This window comes from Microtus ochrogaster, chromosome 7 (assembly GCF_000317375.1).
Source record: "Microtus ochrogaster isolate Prairie Vole_2 chromosome 7, MicOch1.0, whole genome shotgun sequence".
NCBI lineage: Eukaryota > Metazoa > Chordata > Mammalia > Rodentia > Cricetidae > Microtus > Microtus ochrogaster.
This window is the reverse complement of record NC_022014.1, coordinates 22,834,131-22,853,308: the sequence shown is the minus strand read 5'-3', so window position 1 is coordinate 22,853,308 and position 19,178 is coordinate 22,834,131. Positions and strand designations below refer to the sequence as shown.

General features: G+C 47.7%; 1 protein-coding gene across 2 annotated transcripts in view; it reads right to left on the bottom strand.

Moving 5' to 3' along the window:
* Nxn (nucleoredoxin) overlaps positions 1-19,178 on the bottom strand; it is a 160,876-nt gene that overhangs the window by 9,217 nt on the left and 132,481 nt on the right. For both annotated transcript variants that reach the window (XM_026780594.1, XM_026780593.1), the window contains exons 2-5: positions 12,712-12,829; positions 8,637-8,770; positions 7,910-8,010; positions 6,261-6,367 (exon numbers count right to left, since the gene is read on the bottom strand). In XM_026780594.1, the coding sequence (XP_026636395.1) occupies positions 6,261-6,367; positions 7,910-8,010; positions 8,637-8,770; positions 12,712-12,829 (460 nt within the window). The remainder of the gene's footprint in view (positions 1-6,260; positions 6,368-7,909; positions 8,011-8,636; positions 8,771-12,711; positions 12,830-19,178) is intronic.

Below are 19,178 nucleotides of genomic sequence, written 5' to 3'. Positions count from 1 at the left end.
AAAAAAAAAAAAAAAAAAAACAAAAAACAAAACCCTCCCAGAGAAGGCACAGAGGGTGGGAGCCTGGTAAGAGAGAAGCAGAAACCTCAGCCAGGGTGGAGAACGTTAGCTAAGGGATGGGAGGTATGAGTAAAAGTCCCAGCAACAGCAATGTCTGCCAAGGAAGCTCCCCTTGTGAGCTGGGAAGACATACACACCACCATTCCCAGAGAGGACTCAGCCTAAGCCTTCAGCTCCAGTGAGCCGGTGCTGGACTCCCTTCCACAATCCCTCTCAAAGCACAGAGAAAGAACAAGGCCTACACCTTCCTCCTAGGGAGACCCACTGGAGTTTAAAACAACCTCAAAACAATGTATAGAGTCCATCCTACAGTTTAGTCTGGTTGTTTCTCTGTTGCTAAGGAAACAGTTTTGTGGGGATGGGAGGGTGGAGGTGGGACAAAGAAGCTGAAGTGGTCCAGACACTGGAGGAAGAAAAAAGCCAGGAGGAGTAGCACCTAGCTCTGTCTGCATCCAGATGGCAGCATCCAAAGGGGCTTCCAGACCCTAAAGACCAATGGGAGCAGGAGGAGAAACTAGAGAAAAGAAGAAATGTAAGCTAGGGCACACTGCAGGGCAAGATGCTGAGAGAGGGTAGAAATGGCTGCCAGGGGGTGCAGACAGTTGGAAAGGGTTGTGATACACAGCTAAAAGAAAGACTCAGACGGCACAGGGCTACATGTGTGAGTACATTGTAGCTATGTGTATGCATGCGATGTGTGAGTACATTGTAGCTATGTGTATGCATGCGATGTGTGAGTACATTGTAGCTATGTGTATGCATGCGAACAGTGACCGAAGGGACTCAGCAAAGTGGAAACAGTTTTAGAGTAAACCAGGAGGCCAGATGAGATGGGAGAGCAGCTGAGTTTAAGTGATGTAAAATGTGGGCTCTATGTTTAAAGTGGAAATCAGAACTGAAGGGCAGTAGGGCTGGGGTGGGGATGAGAAACCAAATCAAACCCCGGCAAAACCAACAGCCAGTTCCACTCATCAGATGTCTCTCCTGCTGCGCCCAGCCCCAAAGCAGAGAGCTCAGGAGAGGGCAGGGGCATCTGGTATAGGTGGCAAAGCCCAGTCTGCACCAAGAGACATGTATGGCTATGTTCTTAGAAATCCAGAAAACAGCTGGGCGGTGGTGGTGCACATCTTTAATCCCAGCATATGGGAAGCAGAGGCAGGCGGATCTCTGTGAGTTTGAAGCCAGCCTGGTCTACAAGAGCTAGTTCCAGGAACCCTGAAGCTAGTTTCCAGAGAAACCCTGTCTTGAAAAACCTGAAGAAAAAGAAAGAAAGAAAGAGAGAGAGAGAGAGAAAGAGAGAGAGAGAGAGAGAGAGAGAGAGAGAGAGAGAGAAAGAAAGAAAGAAAGAAAGAGAAAGAAAAAACCGTCAGTCAAGAGTGGAGCAGATCTGCCAAGCTCAGTCAAACTGCCCATCAACACAGGAGCAGATAAGTCAGTCAGCACAGTTAACCCATGGAGCCCTTCCCAGGCCTGAAAATAAACCAACTAGATGTGAATATTAGTGGGGATACATTTTAAGACCATAATGTAAGTGAAAAAAATCAAGTAGGAAAATTACATTATGACGGCATTTAGAGTATGCTTCTAAAAGACGCACCAAGGAAGCGATACATTATTCATGGGTTCATATGCATGCAGGGAAATGCGGAAGCGGCTTATGAGGTTATGAAGTAGATACACTAGATACACGATGGTGATTCCCAGGGGAAGGGAGGCAGAGGAGCGCAAGGGCCTTGTCTTTGTCTGTAATGCTTTCTTTACTCTTCCTTCTTTCTTTTCTCCTTTTTGAGAGAGTTGGGTATGCTGAGGAAGACACAGGACCCGAATTCTATTCTAAATATCTGAACCAAGTCTTCTTGGTGCAGAATGGGTGTTTATTACATTGTCCTCTGTTCTTGCCCCTATCTTTTTTCCTTTTTCTGTGCTCACAATTAAATGCAACAAACAAAACAGAACACCAAGGCCGCTCAGTGGATTCCCAGGCTGCCCTGGCTGCCCTCCGCCAGCAGACAGGCAGATCTACACAGAGGCGCCAGCCTTTTGAATACGAAGATTTGTCTACAAAAAAAAAAAAAAAAAAAAAAATCACGCCAGCTCAGCCACTTGCCCTCTACTGATTGAAAAGACACAGCTCTGAAAATGTCGTTTTTATGTTTACAGAATGCTTCAAGTCCATTTTCTGAAGGAAGTAAGGAAGAGGGTAAAGTAAGGGGCAGAGAGGGGAGGAGGGAAGTGGGAGAGGAAGAGTGAAAGATGGATTGAGCAAGAGGAAAAAGAAACACAACGCTCTATGTATTAGCCACCCAGTTCCTGCCTCCCACAGGCTGGGTATGAAGGATAGAGAGAAAGGACAAAAGCGCCTGGGTCCCTCGCCCAAGACAGAAGGGCCCCTAAGCCTCCTTGCAAAAGAACATGGTGTTCTGCGATACTCTCCAGCAGCCCCGGGTTACTTAGACAATGGCTAATGGGATTTGCCTTTTGCCAAGTGTGTCTAAATGGTTCCCTTAGAAAGGTATTTTTAAACAGCTTATAGGGCCCCCAATTCCCCAGACTGTACAGAGCACTGGGAGCAGGGAGGCCTGTGGGGAACACAGCTCTTTCAGGGAGACAAAGGAGATGGAGGGAAGCCAAATGCCAAATCCTCAGTGAGCCGGGGTGGCCCCATGATGACTTCACACAAACCCAGGGCTGAGTCCAAGGCATCTAAAGGGGGCCAGTGACCAGGCCACTGGCAGCTGCCAGACTTTGGTCCATCTAGCATAGGGCAAACTGACAAGACCTGCGACATAGCTACCCTGTGCCAGGGCACCCCACTGCCTATGACACCTCAGCTAACTGTCAGCATGTGGAAAGGCCACTCTGGAGGAAGACTCTCTCTCTCTCTCTGGTATAGGGACACTCTGGGCATAGATCCAAGACACTCGGAGGCCATGCTCCTTTTGTATTATATATTTTCACCCAAGCCAGTCAAGACAATAGGGAGGACCCGGGTAACTGTCAGATCAAGTCTCAGTCTCTCTCTCTCTAACAAAGACCAGGTGGAGGTAGCTCAGCTTGGGTACCGCTTAGGGAATGTTCTAGTACTTCTCTGTAAAGCTACTTCATCATCCTGGCATGGCATGGCAGCACACACCTATAACCCTAGCACTTGGGAGGCAGAAGCAAGTGGAATATTACTGCAAGTCTGAAGCCAGCCTGGTCTACATAGCAAGTTCCAGGCCAGCCAAGGTTACATAATGAGACCCTGCTTAAAAACAAAACATAAATAAATAGATAGATAGATAGATAGATAGATAGATAGATAGATAGATAGATAGATAAATAATAAAGGTGTGTGCCCTGTGCCTGTGATCTCAGCACAGGAAGGCTGACATAGAAAGGTTACTATGATTTTTAGGCCAGCCTGGGTTACATGGTGAATTCCAGTCCAGCCTAGGCCGTAGAGTAATGCCTTGTCTCAAAACAAACCGAAACAAAACAACCAACCACGGGAGAGCTGGCTCAGCTGGCGTAATTCCAGTGGACCCAGACTTGAGTTCCAGAATCCACATGGTGATTGACAGCCATCCGCAACTCTGATTCCACAGAATCTGACTCCCTCTTCCTGCCTCTGAAGGCACCATGTACACATGTGGTGCACAGACCTGCATACTAGCAAAATACTCCCATATACAACAAACTTTAGGAAAGGGCTGGAGAGATGGCTCAGAGGTTAAGAGCACTGACTGCTCTTCCAGAGGTCCTGAGTTCGGTTCTCAGCAACCACATGGTGGCTCACAATCATCTGTTATGAGATCTGGTGCCCTCTTCTGGCCTGCAGGTATACATGCAGACAGAACACTGTATACATAATAAATAAATAAAATTTAAAAAAAACTTTAGGAAAAACCTTCTAAAAATAAATAAGTAGAAGTTCAATAAATAAATATATAGCAAACAAACAAACAAATAAATAAAGAGAAATTCAAATATACCACCTGCTTGAGAAGCTCAGCTTCTAAGAGGTGCTATGAGATAATTTCCTAGCATAAATCCCTATAAAGTAGGATTTCTTCTTTTTAAATTTATTATTACGTTTTTAAAGATCTATTCATCCACACTCACTGCTGTATATGAAGAACAGGAATTCTCAAAAGCCTGATGCTAAAGCCACGTGATAGTAATCTTCACCATCAACTTGGCCGGGTTTGGAATCACCCGGGAGACAGGGACCACCCCTCTCCATGTATCTGTGAGGGCCTGTCTATGGAGGGCTAACTAGAAGATTCATTCTGAATATGGACAGACCATCCCATGGGCTACAACCAGGACAGAATGAAGTGGAGAAAGGGCAAAAGTCAACAGTGTGTCACCATCCCTCCTTCTCCACCACCTGAGCCACGGGGCCGTGAATTGAGTGGCTTGGCTACGCCTTCCTTATCACCCGTCTGAAGCTGAGAGCCTAGGTAACCAACCGGTCCTTCTTACGTTGTCTGTCACACTGATGAACCGCTAACACAGATGAAGATGGAACACTTACTGTCACCAGAAGAGGCTGCCACTGGAGGACAACATCGTCCCTGGGGCTCAACCAGCCTACCAGTACGTCTTGCCTGTAGTCTCAAGAAAGTCCTCAGTTGCCGGGCGGTGGTGGCGCACACCTTTAATCCCAGCACTCGGGAGGCAGAGGCAGGCGGATCTCTGTGAGTTCGAGGCCAGCCTGGTCTAGAAAAGCTAGTTCCAGGACAGGAACCAAAAAGCTACGGAGAAACCCTGTCTCAAAAATCAAAAATAAAATAAAATAAAATAAATAAAAAATAAAGAAAGGCCTTGAAGACTATGAAGCTGGGAGCAGCTTCTAGCTCACTGAACAGTCACAAAGAGACAGCCATGTCTCCTTTAAGTAGAAAACTGAGTCACTTTTAGAGCGAGGAAACTTAATCCCAATGGTGGAAAAGTCAAAACTCAACCCCATATATTTCTGTTTGTTTTTGTAGTGTGGGGAGGGAGCCTAAGCAAGCACCTACCCTTGTCTTTTCCAAGAAAGAACCCATTGAGCTACAGGAAGGAGCTGTTTTATCTACTAGCATAGGGAAGAATCTAGCTTGTTTCTGTGATATTATTATTTATTTCTGAACAACACTGTAAGGCAAACCCAGCGGTCAACACCTTGAAGAAATGTCTTCAGCTGAAAGATAGTATGAGTGTAACTCACACATAAAGACACGGACACGCAGACACGGACATGCAGACACGGACATGTGGACACAGACACAGACTTGTTAGAAGTGTTTCATCTATATTACTTCTCAGCAATTTTGTCAGAGGTTCATCATGCCAAATTTGCAGAGGAGGAAACGGAAGCTCAGGGACTCCAAGCGACAGAACCAAAGATTATCCTTTAGCCTGCGTGACAGTGACACCTTGGAGGGGAGGTGCTGGTCCAGCGGATTTGGAAGCATGTGCTCCATAGGCCATCCACATCAGAAGCACCATTTGAGGGGACGAGAAACACTGTTTTACTAGAGCAAGCACTTAAAAACACTACCCCACCCCAGAACCCCAAAGTGAGCAGCAGTAATGAGGTATAAGTCATCTTATATGTCATAAAATTCACCCCAAGTTCTCTTTAAAAAGATTTACTTTATTTTTTAAATTGTGTATTTGTGTGTGTGTGTGAACACAAGTATGTCTCTGTGGATACCCAAGGAAGCTAGGTGAGTCCAGGTTCCCTAGAGCTGGAGTTACACTTACAGGTCACTGTGAGCCTCCTGATATGGATTCTGGGAACTGAACTTGGACTCTTTATAAGAACAGAACAAACTCTTAAAGGCAGAGCCATCTTTCCAGTCCCTAGTCCCCAAGTAATCCAGAGATCAACTTGCCTCTGCCTCCCGAGTGCAGGAATTAAAGGTGTGCACCACCACTGCCTGGTCCAAGTAATTTTTAAAACATGTGAGGAACATGAACACTCAGAAAGTAAAACCTAGTTTTTGTTTGGTTGCTTTGGTCTTACTGAAACCGAGTCTCCCTATATAGCTTAGACTACCATGGCACTGGCGCTCCTCCTGCCTCTGACTTCTAGATGCTTGGGTTACAGGCATGCACCACCATGCTTTGTTTCAAAGATATTCTTTCTCTGCTAAAAAGGAGGCCAGGATGTGGAAGCCCAGACGGGCAGGTTTCCATCCAGGCTGCAGAGTTCAGGCTGGGATGCTTACCTTGGATTCCATACAGTCGGTTGAGACGCGACCGTCGGGCCTCATCAGTGTAGGGGACAGCGAGCCACGGCATCTCACTGAAGTACTGCTTGAAAGACTCCTCCGACCTACAGAAAGATGTGGAGAAAATGTCTTTCTCTTGTGTGTATTTCTACTCGGTCCTTCCTGCCATTACTGTCATACCAGCACCTACAGGGTTGAGGTTCCTAACATCAAGCTCCTAACCTAGCGCCACAGGCACCAGAATACAGGCGTTCGCTATTCTACCCATTCTGCTGTTCAACAAGAAGCAAATGAGTCCGTCCACGAGGTGGCTCCCAAACCATGCCAGGCCACGCCAGCATCCTACAACTATGCCTATGCACAACTTTTCATCGTCAGCACAGACATGTTTGGTTTTTTAAAGGTTCAGACTGAATACACACCACAATTGTGTTCCCGTATACCCCTAGTTTGCATGCAGAGCTGCGGTGTGCACAGAACTAGGCACTCGGAACCAAGCCTACACCTATGACTGTAAGAGAAATGTTCGGGAAGGTAAAGACACTGAAGCTACAGAAGCACATTAGGGCTGGCTATGGCCATGCGTGATGACCAGGAAGGGCAAAAGGGAACCTTCTACGTGATGGAAATGTCTGTATCTTGACTCTCTGACAATAGTGACATGGGTAAGCATGTGGGGCAAAGCTCAGGGAACTACAAACCTAAAATGGATGCAATTTATTTGTATAGACATTGTGTTCAATAAAGATGATACAGTTTAAAGCTTTAAATGTCTTCAGGCTTGTCTCCAGTCCATTGCACTGAGACCAGGAACTGTGGGATGGGACCATGAGCCAAGAAATAGCACAGGAAGTACAATGTCAAAGCTACAATGTGGCATCTTGAGAGTCTATGTGGCCAGGACTTCAGGAGGCAGAAACTCCTGATGTCTGTCTGGATCCTGATTGGAGCGCTAAGCTGAAGACTATGTATCAATGAATGGGCAGGTGAGAAGCAGAAACCACTGAGGCTAATGAGACAAGGCTCTGGAATGAAAAACTACACCATCCTCAGTTGGGTGATTGAATGATTGATGAATGATTCCTTCCTTCTTTCCTCCCCCCCCCCCCCGTCTCTTTCATTTGTTTTTCCTAGACAGAGTTTCACTGTGTAGCCCTGGCTGTCCTGAAACTCACTTTGTAGACCAGGCTAGCCTCGAACTCAGAGATCTGCCTGCCTCTGCATCCCACAGTGCTGGGATTAAAGGCATGCGCCACCACTGCTTGACTTACGTGATTTCTTTTCCACATGCATTAAAGTAGCCTTAGACAGAGTGTGTGGCTAGGTTGAAGAAAATTAATACATATCCTCACAAAACAATCACATCATGCTAGTCTCTAGCTTGCTTCCATCCTCCATATTTCCCCTTCACGATCTAGAAAGCTGAACCAAAACTGCAATCTTGATTTCAGCTGACCACAACCTGGACTGAGACGTGCCTCAGTGTTTGCTGTAAGGTTTATCTGAGTTACTTACAATCCCAGATTGGTCTTCCCTGGGCCCTACTCTATGGCCTACACTGAGGAAAACATATGACGTAAAAGAAATGGGGAGAAGCCATTATCGGAAAAGCGGCATAGCGCGGACACTTCAGGGGTACACAGTACCTGTCTGCGCTGACGAAGATGATCTCAAACTTCTGGCCTGCTTCCTTGATCTTCCGGTAGGATTCCACCAGCACTCGGGTGAGGCTCCGGCAGGGTGGACACTGAAAGACAAGAGATCCTGCCATATTACAAGTCTCTACTTCCAGCACTGGCCACTGGTGGCCAGACGAGAAGGGTAGGGCTGGGACAGCAAAATCCAGTTTATGCAAGAGCTAAGTAAGCTTGCATCTCTTCCTGGCAATCAGTAGGCACACACACAGGCCAGCCTAGGCAGTGTGCAGCAGTTAGCCGTGAGATACCTCCCCTTAGGGAGCCTGAGAAATTTCATCAGGATGGCTGTGGAGAGGTTGTTTTCTTTTTCTTTTCTTTTTTTAAAGATCTATTTCTTTATTATATATACAGTGTTCTGACTGCATGTATGCCTGCAGGCCATAAGAAGGCACCAGATCTCGATACAAATGATTGTGAGCCACCGTGTGGTTGCTAGGAGTTGAACTCAAGATTGGAAGAACAGCTAGTTCTCTTAACCGCTGTTCTCCAGCCCAAGAGGTCGTTTTCTTGCTGCCACCATCCATAGCTTGAGCATTTACTGTCATCGATGAGCAAGGAAAGGCAAAGCCAGGGAATGTCTGTCAGAGTTCCCCACCTCGCAAAGACTAGCACTCTTGGCCCAGTGGTGACTCGCTCACTTCCTTCAGTCTAAACTAAGGAGAGACCAAACACTCACCCAGTGCGCAGAGAAATAGACGCCCACGTGAGACCCCTCCAGGCTGCTGCTCTCCAGTGACTGCCCGTTATTTCTAAGCAGGGGCCCTGCAACGACTTCCCGGAAGGGCTTAGGTCCCCAAGGGAATTCCAGACCTGAAACAGGCAACAGATTGCGAGAATGTCAAGGTTCTTTGCGGTGGCCCTGGACCTAGGAGTCCTCAGGACTATAGGCACAGCTTTGCCACCGTAAAGTATTTATTAGCCTAGCCAGAGGATCTGCAGCCAACGCAGAAACAAAGGAACTCAGGCTAGCAAGATGGCTCCGTGGCTAAGGGTGTCTGGAGCCAGGCCTCACAGCCTGGGTTCAATCCCTGGTACATGTGAAGGAAAGAGAGAACAGGCTCTCAAGTAATAACCTCTGATCTCTACATGTATGCAGGGGCATGTGTGCGCCAACAAACACAATACAAACATACACCAAACAAGCTGTTAGGAAACGTAATTAAAAAACCAGAAACTCGTCCACAGCACAGCTTCATTACCACCTAAGCAGTGGTTCCTGCGCCGGGAGGGTAAGAAGGCCCCTCTCCAAACGGCTAGCTGCAGATGCAGAAGCAAGGTTACAGACGGACAAGCAGAACAGAAAGGAGACCAGACCAGCCAGCCGACCTCCTAGGTAACTGACAGAAGGCTGGGTCTCTGGTACCTACATCAGATACTACCCCACCCAGATAGCGATTCAATCCCATCCTGCCAGCTCCACGGTTCCCAGCCCGGAATGTATACCAGAACCCACTGTAGGCCATGCCCCCAGAGACGCTAAAGCAACAGCCTGGGCTGGGGCCTAGGGAACCAGTGAAAACTGAAATGTAATAAAAATGGACACTTCCAAAACCCAGATGGTCAGCACTGACACTTCGGCTCCCAGCAGGAGGAGGAGCTAGTATGTTCCCAGCTCACAGGGTGGTCCAAGGCCCACTGCCTCAAAATCGTCTGAGGGGCCAGGGATGAGAGCCCAGTTAAAAATGCAGGTGTCCATGCCCACCGGGAAACCAGAGGACACAAAACGCCAAGGAGCCGTTGGTGAGGCTGCCTAGACTGCTAATCTTGGGAGTTGGTGGGGTATGAGTTCACCGTGTCCTGACTTTTACAAAGGGCAATCCTCCTACATAGGAAATCTCCCTCTACCCACCCCCTTCCTATCTCAAGCCTCACGACACAGTTCTGACTAGCCTGGACCTCACTATACAGATCAAGTTGGCCTCATTTTACAGAGTGCCACCATGTGCCTCTGTCTCCCAAGTGCTGGGATTAAAAGGTGCCCTACCACACTGGCCTTGCTATCAAAGCTCAGGTTGACTTTGAACTCAGAATCTTCATAGCCTCCAGAATATCAGGGCTTCAGGTATATATCACTATATCCAGATCGATCTCTCTCTCTCTGTCTCTCTCTCTCTCTCTCTCTCTCTCTCTCTCTCTCTCTCTCTCTCTCTGTCTCTCTCTCTCTCTCTCTCTCTCTCTCTCTGTGTGTGTGGGGGGGGCGGGATTGGGGTTTATTGTAAAACTTTGTGACCAAGGATGAATCCTTGCAGCTCGTATTTGGGTAGCACAAGAAGAGAAGTGCCGACCTTGGCCAGACCCCGACTATGTGGTCCAGGCAGACTTCCCAGTGCATGGCCAGCAGCCAGCAGGTCAGCATGAGAAGGGCCATTGGGAACTGGGACTTAAACCACACCAGGCAAGGTAGTGCACTCACCACTGAGGCCAAGAGAACAATACAGAGATGGAGACGTCGGTGACATGGTGAAGCATTCTGAATCCAAATCTGAGATCCAACCCCCCCCTCTCCCGCCCCAGATAGGGTTGGTTTCTCTGGGTAACCCTGGCTGTCCTGGAGGGCACTGTGTAGACCAGGCTATTTTAAGATGTGTTATATTTGCTTAATGATGCAAAGATGTGTTGCATTTTTTTATGTTGCATTTGTTTAACTCTGTGAAGTTGTGATTCCTTTTTTTAAATTTTTATTTATTTAATATGTGTACAATATTCTGTCTGTGTGTGTTTGCAGATCAGAAGAGGGCAGCAGACCTCGCTACAGATGGTTGTAAGCCACCATGTGGTTGCCAGGAATTGAACTCATGACCTTTGGAAGAGCAGGCAATGCTCTTAACCACTGAGCCATCTCTCCAGCCCCTGAAGTTGTGATTTGCCTGCCTAAAACACCTGATTGGTCTAATGAAGTGCTGAATGGCCAATAGTGAGGCAGGAGAAAGGACAGGTGTGGCTGGCAGGCAGAGAGAATAAATAGAAGGAGAAAAAGGGAGCAAAGGAAGAAGGAGAAAGAGAGAACAAGGAGTGAGAAAAGAAGAAGCCAGAGCCACCCAGCCAGCCACCCAGCCGGCCACCCAGCCAGCCACCCAGCCAGCCACCCAGCCAGAGCCACCCAGCCAGCCACCCAGCCAGCCACCCAGCCAGCCACCCAGCCAGCCACGGAGTAAGAGTGAACGTAAGAAGAGGAAAAAGCCCAGAGGCAAAAGGTGGCCGGTATAATTACTATAAGAAAATCTGGCTAGAAATAAGCCAAGCTAAATCTAGTCATTCCTAAGAAAGAATCCATGTGTGATTTATTTGGGAGCTGAGTGGCAGGCCCTCCAAAGAGTAAAACCACTACAAAAAAAAAAAAAAAAAAAAAAAAAAAGAAAGCGTAAATTCTGGGATTAAAGGCATGTGATACCTCCGTCTGGCTCCAAACTTTTTTGACAGTCATGAAATTTCAGATTTCAGGCCTCAGTGATCAAGAGACTGAGACAGGAAAAGGGCACAGATTTGGAGCAGCCTGGGCTATGTAGCAAGTTTCAAGGTAGCTTGGGCAAACAATGAATTCTTGACTAAATGAATGAATGAATGCTGGGCGGTGGTGGCACACCTTTAATCCCAGCACTAGGGAGGCAGAGGCAGGCGGATCGCTGTGAGTTTGAGGCCAGCCTGGGTTGTTACACAGAGAGACCCTGTCTCAAAAAACAAAACAAACAAAGCCCCAAGGTTTTATTTTGGAGGTTAAGCACAGTCATTAGTGACATATATGCAAATATCCCCAAATCTAAGAAATCCCCAAATCCAAGTCTTTCTGTTCCCAATCCAACTGAGGACAGAGCCTAGGAATACCCACCTCGGGTACTACCCAGGATGGATTCAATTCCACCACACCATCCCGGGATTCTCAAGTGGGGAGGGCCAGTGAGATTGCTGAGCAGGTAAAGGCGCCTGCTGTACTCTCAAGGACTTTGGAGAAAGGACACTCTATATTTTATTTTTTATTTCCCTGTATCTATATATCGTGAATGTGGAAGGACAGTGGACAGCTGATGGGGGTTGGTTCTCTCCGTCCACCGTGGTGGTTTTCTCTCCTTTCACCATAGGAATGGAATTCAGGGTGTCAGGCTTGGTGACAAGCGCCTTTACCCACTAAGTCGTCAGCCCTTTGCTCTGTGTGTGGATGTGCATGTGTGTGTGTGTGTGTGTACCTATATATGTGTGTGTGTATACCTATATATGTGTGTGTGTACCTATATATGTGTGTGTGTTATATGTTTTGTTTTTGTTGAAACAGGGTGTCATTGTGTATCCCTGGCTTATCTGGAACTTGCTGTGTAGACCAGGCTGGTCTTGAACTCACAGAAACCCACCTGCGTCTGCCTTCTGAGTGCTGGGATTAAAGCACACACTGCCACGCCCAGCTACTCTTATATTTTAAGAGGACTCCTCCTATACATATGCAGACTCTTCTTGTTAACGTGGCCACGGAAACAGCACTAGGTTCAGTATCTGGGCTCTTGCTGCTTTTCAACAGCCTCCCCAGCCCTCCAGCTGAGCACTCCTTCCCAGATCCCATCTGCTTTGGCCCAGGAATTAATGTCACCCTGGAGGGACATTCTGAGCCTTTAAAAATCTTAACCATGACCTGGAGAATAGAGTAATTTCGTCCCGACAATATTCTCTAGTCATGTAAACCTACTTACAGCACTTCATTAGTACTGATGTCCAGGAGGGGATATAGTGGGGCTGGGGAGGGGCGTCAGGCACATCCAACCTACCTTCTGGGTCGTCTCGGATCACCAGGAGCCCATTTCTGCACACAACCTTCCCTGTGGTAGCATCTAGGAATATCAGCGATGGAATGTTGGAGATTCGGTATTTGTTCCAAAGTTTAAGCTATAAAAAGAAAAGCAGGATAAGGTGGTTAAACCCAATCCAAATTAATTGCAGAGTTCTTTCAAGTCCCTCAGCCCCAGGAAGAGATGAATGGAAAAGCATTAGAAGGGAAAAACGATACGGGAATAACTGACTCAAATCAGAGCTGCCGGGCAACAGGGTTGGGTTAAATTATAACCCCAGGTGCCCCTGTGGTCCTGTAGGGTGTGGGGGCTTAGAAGGGTTGTCCTGTGACAAAGGTGGAACATTGGTAGAGGGACATTTAGTCTCTATCGGTCCCCAGGGAACATCTGACAGTCACAATAAAGAACTTCCATCTCTGGAGAGCAGTGGGGCTTCTCCCAGGTGACCTGGGAAGGAAGGGAATCAGCTCCACCCAGCAGCAGGCAGCAAGCAGCAGCCGGTCACCAGCCAGGGAGAAGGGAACAAGTTTCCCAGCAAAGACAAATCGTTCAAACGTGCGCCACTCTCTACACTTGTCCAGGCCTGTGATTGGAATAGCATCCTTGCTATATATGTGTACCATTTGTCTTGCGGAACGCAGGCAAAAAACCGGCCCCAGCCCTCAGCTCTCAGTGCCACTCCAAACAGCCTCCAGGCTGCTAGCCGAGTGTTGATGTTGGCAGGGAGAACCTTTAGGTCTAAGAAGGACACTGAGAACCTGGGAACATCAAAGCCCTGGAAGAAGCCAGATTTTTGCAGGCTCTATTGCTTGTTCATGGCCATGGGGTGAACACCCTTTCAGTGGGCTGCTGCGTGCTCTGAGATGTAACTACCAGGCCCGAGCACCAACACCATGAAGAGCTCCAAACAGAAAGAAGCAAAAGACAGGTGCACAAGGGTTGTAGGACTCCCTTGTGGGGGACCTGGGAGTCCAGGCAGGGAGGTTTAGCCACTGGCCAAGCAGGGCAGGGATGTGTAGAAGGGTAACAGCCCCAGAGGTGAAGGTGGTTGCACACAGCAAGGAAAGGGGTGAGCGGTTGGGGCTCAGATGGCATTTAATACAATTGCAGGCAGAGGATCTGCCAAGAAACGCGAGGCTTCTCAGCCTATAGAGACACATGGCTTGGCGGAAGGGTTATTGGATCCTGCTTCAAACTGGGTGGCCGTGCTTGATTGCTTACCAGCCCCACATTTCCGGTGGGGGCTCAAAAGCAACCTCTTCACAAGGGTGGCTGTGAGCAGCTGTGTGCAGCTTCCGACCACCACTGCGTCACTGCACAGAAGCCTGACCTGGGCTCAGATTCGAGCATCCTTTATTGTTATTGTTTTGAGACCAGGTCCAGCACGTAGCTGAGGTTGACTTAGCGTTAGTGATGAAACTCAGGCTAGCCTTGAACTCTGATCTTCCCGCACCAGTCCTAGCCGTTGATGAGATTCCCCACCCCACCCCGATTTTCTGAGGCAGGGTTTCTCTGTGTAGCACTGGCTGTCCTGACACTCACTCTATAGACCAGGCTGACCTGGAATTCTGAGGTCCACCTGCCTCTGCCTCCTAAGTGGCACCCAGGATATTCATGAAACACTTCAGAGATTGACAACAAAGAAGACACTCCACTGGGATTATTAATTTAAACTTCCTGTGCCAGAGTCCAACCAGGCTCCCTAAAGGTGTCCAAGGCGGGGAGGGTTGTGCACTGGAGCGATGGCTTGGCTTCACGATTGTGAGGACTGGATTTCAGACCCTAGCATCCATGTGACAAGCCTGCTATCCTTAGATAAATACCTGTAAATATAATTCCAGTGGGAGCAGACAGAAGGATTGTGGGGCTTGCTGGTTTCCAGCCTAGATGAGACTCGAGCCCCAGGTATAGAGAGAGGCCCTCCCTCAAAGAGATAAGTGAGCAACAGGGGAGGGACACAATACCTTCTTCCTTGTGGGAACACATACCCGCACATTCTCTGCCCATACACACACAGGCAGGGAGGGAGGGAGGGAGGGAAGGAGGGAGAGAAAGAGGGAGGGAGGAGAAAAAAATTTAAACAGAAAGGTTGAGATCACTGAATTGAAATTTTTATTGTTTAAAATGTAATTTTTGAGGGGGGGAAGTTAGCCACTTCAAAAAATTGGAAAAGAGCCAATAACAAAAATGAAGAGTTAACCCAGGATCCATCGCTTGGGAAAGCTGAGACCACACTCTCTCCTGGCAGCAGCAAGGGAGAGAGCCAGTCTGTTTCCTAGCTCCCGTGCCAGTGCTATCACTGATGCCAGCGTTTCCAATCTGATAGAGAAAATGCACCTCACTTTCCTGGCTACCTGGGAAATATTTCTTTACACTGTGTGAATATGTGTCACTGTGGCTGGGTTAATAAAGAAGCTGACTGGCCAACAACTGGACAGGTAGAGGTTAGGCGGGACTTGCAGACAAAAAGAGTGTGAAGAAGGGGAGGAGACTCAGAATCGTGATCAGGCAGGGAGAGAAGCAGGATGAATGTGCTGTGCTGAAAGAAGGAACCGCCGTGTGGCAGAGGGTAGTAAGAAACATGGGTTAACTTAACCTATAAGAGTTAGCAGCAAATCTAAGCTAGTGGCCAAGCATTTATAATTAGCAAGTAGTCTCTACCTGGTTATTTGGGAACTGGCTGGTGGGACAGAAAAGCCTGCCTATAGCTATTTTATTCTAACTGATGTTAGCACACACATGGCTAGTAACGCACTGTCAGCTCACGTACAGCTAACGACTCATCGCGCTTTCTTTTTCTGTGTTTTAGAACTGGCAAGGCTGAGACTCACTATGCAGCTATAAACTGAGTGCTTACTATGTGCAAGGTCTTTTCTAAACACAGGAGGCATGAGAAAGAACAAGGCCGATGAAGTTGCTGCCCTGAGTAGAGCTTCTGCTCTCATGGGTGAAAAAGACGATAAATAAGAATAAAAATGGAACAATAATTTTAGACACTTGTAGGGACTAGAAAGAAATCCTTGCAGAGAAAGAGTAAAGGCAAGCTTAGAAGAATGGACCACATTTTAGTGAGAGGCACTATCTCCATACATATACAGACACACAGACAAACATACATACACACACACAAGTACACATGTATGATGAATGACACGGGGAAGCACACTTCTAACAAAGCAAGTTACACACATAGAGAAGGCCACCTGCAGCCAAAGGAACCTGTAAAAAGGCAGGAGGCTGGCTGCAAGGCGCAGAGGAGATGCGGTCAGAGCTACAGCCCTAGTCCCCTACCTAGGAATCTTAGGAAAAGAGGGCCAGGGTGTATCTCAGTGGTAATAGACAGACAGGTAGGTAGACAGATTAACAGACAGGCTGACTGACCAACCACCTGGAGTCCAATCATATATTTATTTTATTTTTATTTTGTGTATGTGTTTGTATGTGTGTCACATGTATGCAGGTACCTTTGGAAGCCACAAGAGGGTGTCAGATCTCCTGGCACTGGAGCACAGGTGGCTGTAAGATGCCTGACATGGGTGCTAAGAACTTAAGCAAGTGCTCTTAACTACTGAACCATTTCCCCAGTCCTACCCTTGTGAGGTTTTTTTTTTGGGGGGGGTATAAAAAACTAACAATGAGGGCTGGAGAGATGGCTCAGTGGTTAAGAGCATTGCGTGCTCTTCCAAAGGACCCGAGTTCGATTCCCAGCAACTACATGGTGGCTCACAACCATCTGTCATGAGGTCTGGTGTCCTCTTCTGGCCTACAGACATATATGCAAACAGAATAGTGTGTCCATAATAAGTAAATAAATAAATATTTAAAAAAAAACTAACAATGAAAACAAAAAGAAAGAGTGACATCAGTGTCCAGGCAACCCGGGCTCTAAATGCTTGGTAGAGATGGTGTACTGCCAGACAAGAAGAACTCAGTGCACACTGTTCTGCCCCCTGTCAGCACAGATAGGTTTTCTCGAAGGATCCATCATGGGGAACTAAGAACTCTGATAACCCTAGTCTTCCCTCCTACCTAGTGGGGAGTGTTCCTTCCTCGGGTCTCGGGGGGGGCAGGCGGGTAGCAGGTCGTGACTCCTATTCCCACTGATTGTTGGTCTTTCTTCCAAGTGCAGGCCTGGCTTAGGGACCATCTGCTGCTTCCATGCTTAGGAGGGATGGAAGAGCCGATCCCTTCACAGCCTAACCCATCGCGCTCCAGTTTAGGACAGTGATTTACTTAGGAACTTCCTCACCGGTGAGCTCTGTCTGTGGCCCAGCACAGGCTTTTTCAGGCCAAGACCAAGGTCACTCGGCTTAGAAACAGTGCAGAAGGCCTAGAAAAAATCAGTCTGACCTTTTCTTTTTCAATATTTAAATTTTATTAATTAATGAATTTATTTGTGTATGAGGTTTTTTTTTTTGCATGCCATTTATGTCTGTGTACAACATGTGTGTCTGATTCCCCTTGGAGAACAGAAGAGGGTGCCAGATCTCTAGGAACTGGAGTTCCAGAATGTAGTGTACTTTCAAGTCGGTGCTGGGAATCGAACCCAGGTCCTCTAGAAGGACAGGCAGTGCTCTTTTTTTTTAAATATTTATTTTATTTATTTATTATGTATACAATATTCTGTCTGTATGCCTGCAGGCCGGAAGAGGGCACCAGACCTCTTTACAGATGGTTGTGAGCCACCATGTGGTTGCCGGGAATTGAACTCAGGACCTTTGGAAGAGCAGGCAATGCTCTTAACCACTGAGCCATCTCTTCAGCCCCCAGGCAGTGCTCTTAACCACTGAGCTATCTCTCCAGCCATTCTTTTCTTTTTTTAGAATTCCCACGCACATGCACACATCTGTGATTGTGCACGACTTGTGTGCTGTGCCCATGGAGGCCTGACGAGGGCATCAGATGCCCTGAAGCTGGAGTACAGGGGGTTGGGGGTCTCCAGATGTGGGTACTGGAGCCACACTCAACATCCTCTAGAAGACCCTCTTAACCAATGTGCCATCTCTACAGCACCTCGCCCCCACACCTGAATCAGATCCTAATACCTGATCAGAAAGCTGGCCCTTAGGTTGAAGTGGTCATCTTTGCTTCTGCTGAGGGCTCTTACCACACTGAAGGATATGAGAAAAGCTTGAGCTTCAAGACGCATTCACTAGCTAGGCAGTGGTGGCACACGCCTTTAATCCCAGCACTCAGGAGGCAGAGACAGATGGATCTCTGTGAGTTCGAGGCCAACCTGGTCTACAGAGAGAGTTCCAGGACAGGACAGGCTCTAAACCTACAGAGAAACCCTGTCTCAAAAAAAAAAAAAAAAAAAGAAAGAAAAAAGAATTATTCACTGTGCCTTAAGGTCCATTAAAGGTTTTCCAGAAGCCTCTAAAAACAGGCTTCTTAACCACTGGAAGGGGAGGTCATGAATACACTTCCATTATAGAAAAATATCCATTTGGGAGGCAGAGGTAGGCGGATCTGTGTTTGAGGCCAGCCTGGAACTACAGAGTTAAGTTCCAGAACAGCAAGGACTGTTACATAGAGAAACCCTGTCTCAAAACCAAACTAACCAAACAAAAAGAAAGGAAGGAATGAGGGAGTGGGGGAGGGAAGGAAGGAAGAAAGAGAGAGAGAGAGAGAGAACAAGAAGTGCACACACTGGAAGTCTGTGGGTAATATCACGGAGCTCAAGAATCCTGAAGTCCACTGGTGGGACCTGCAGAGCTACAGTATCTCTGTGGGGCCCCAACAAAGACTCTTTGTGTTAACAGAGTTCACACTGGACCGATCTTGACTCTGACACAACAGGGACCACCTTTACACCCACCATTCAAATGTCAAACAGAAGCAGCACCTGCCTAAAACCTAAGCCGCCAGCATGAAGTGGGTGGTAAATGCCAAGGTTCTGCTGTCAGCGCCTAATGAGTGACCACAGCGTCCAGACCACCCCTTGTCTCAGGGCAGTGGTGATATCTACATAACATACTGCGGCTAGCTCCTTTGTCTCAGGGCAGTGGTGCTGCCGCTAGCTCCTTCATCTCAGGGCAGTGGTGATACCTAGATAACATACTGCGGCTAGCTCCTTCATCTCAGGGTGGCTCCTTCATCTCAGGGCAGTGGTGATATCTAGAGAATGTGCTGTGGTGAGCTGAGTGCACTTTTAAAAAAGCACCCCGGCAGCCATGAATAGTGGTGCACACCTTTGATCCTAGCACTCAGGAGGTAGAAGCAGGTGGATCTCTGAGAGTCTGAGACCAGCCCCGGTCTACGCGGAGTTCCAGGACAGCCAGGGCTACAAAGAGAGACCCTATCTCCAAACCCATCTTCCCAAAGAAAGCACCTCCAAAAGTGAGCTCATATTCTTTTTTTTTTGTTTTTTCGAGACAGGGTTTCTCTGTGGCTTTGGAGCCTGTCCTGGAACTAGCTCTGTAGACCAGGCTGGTCTCGAACTCACA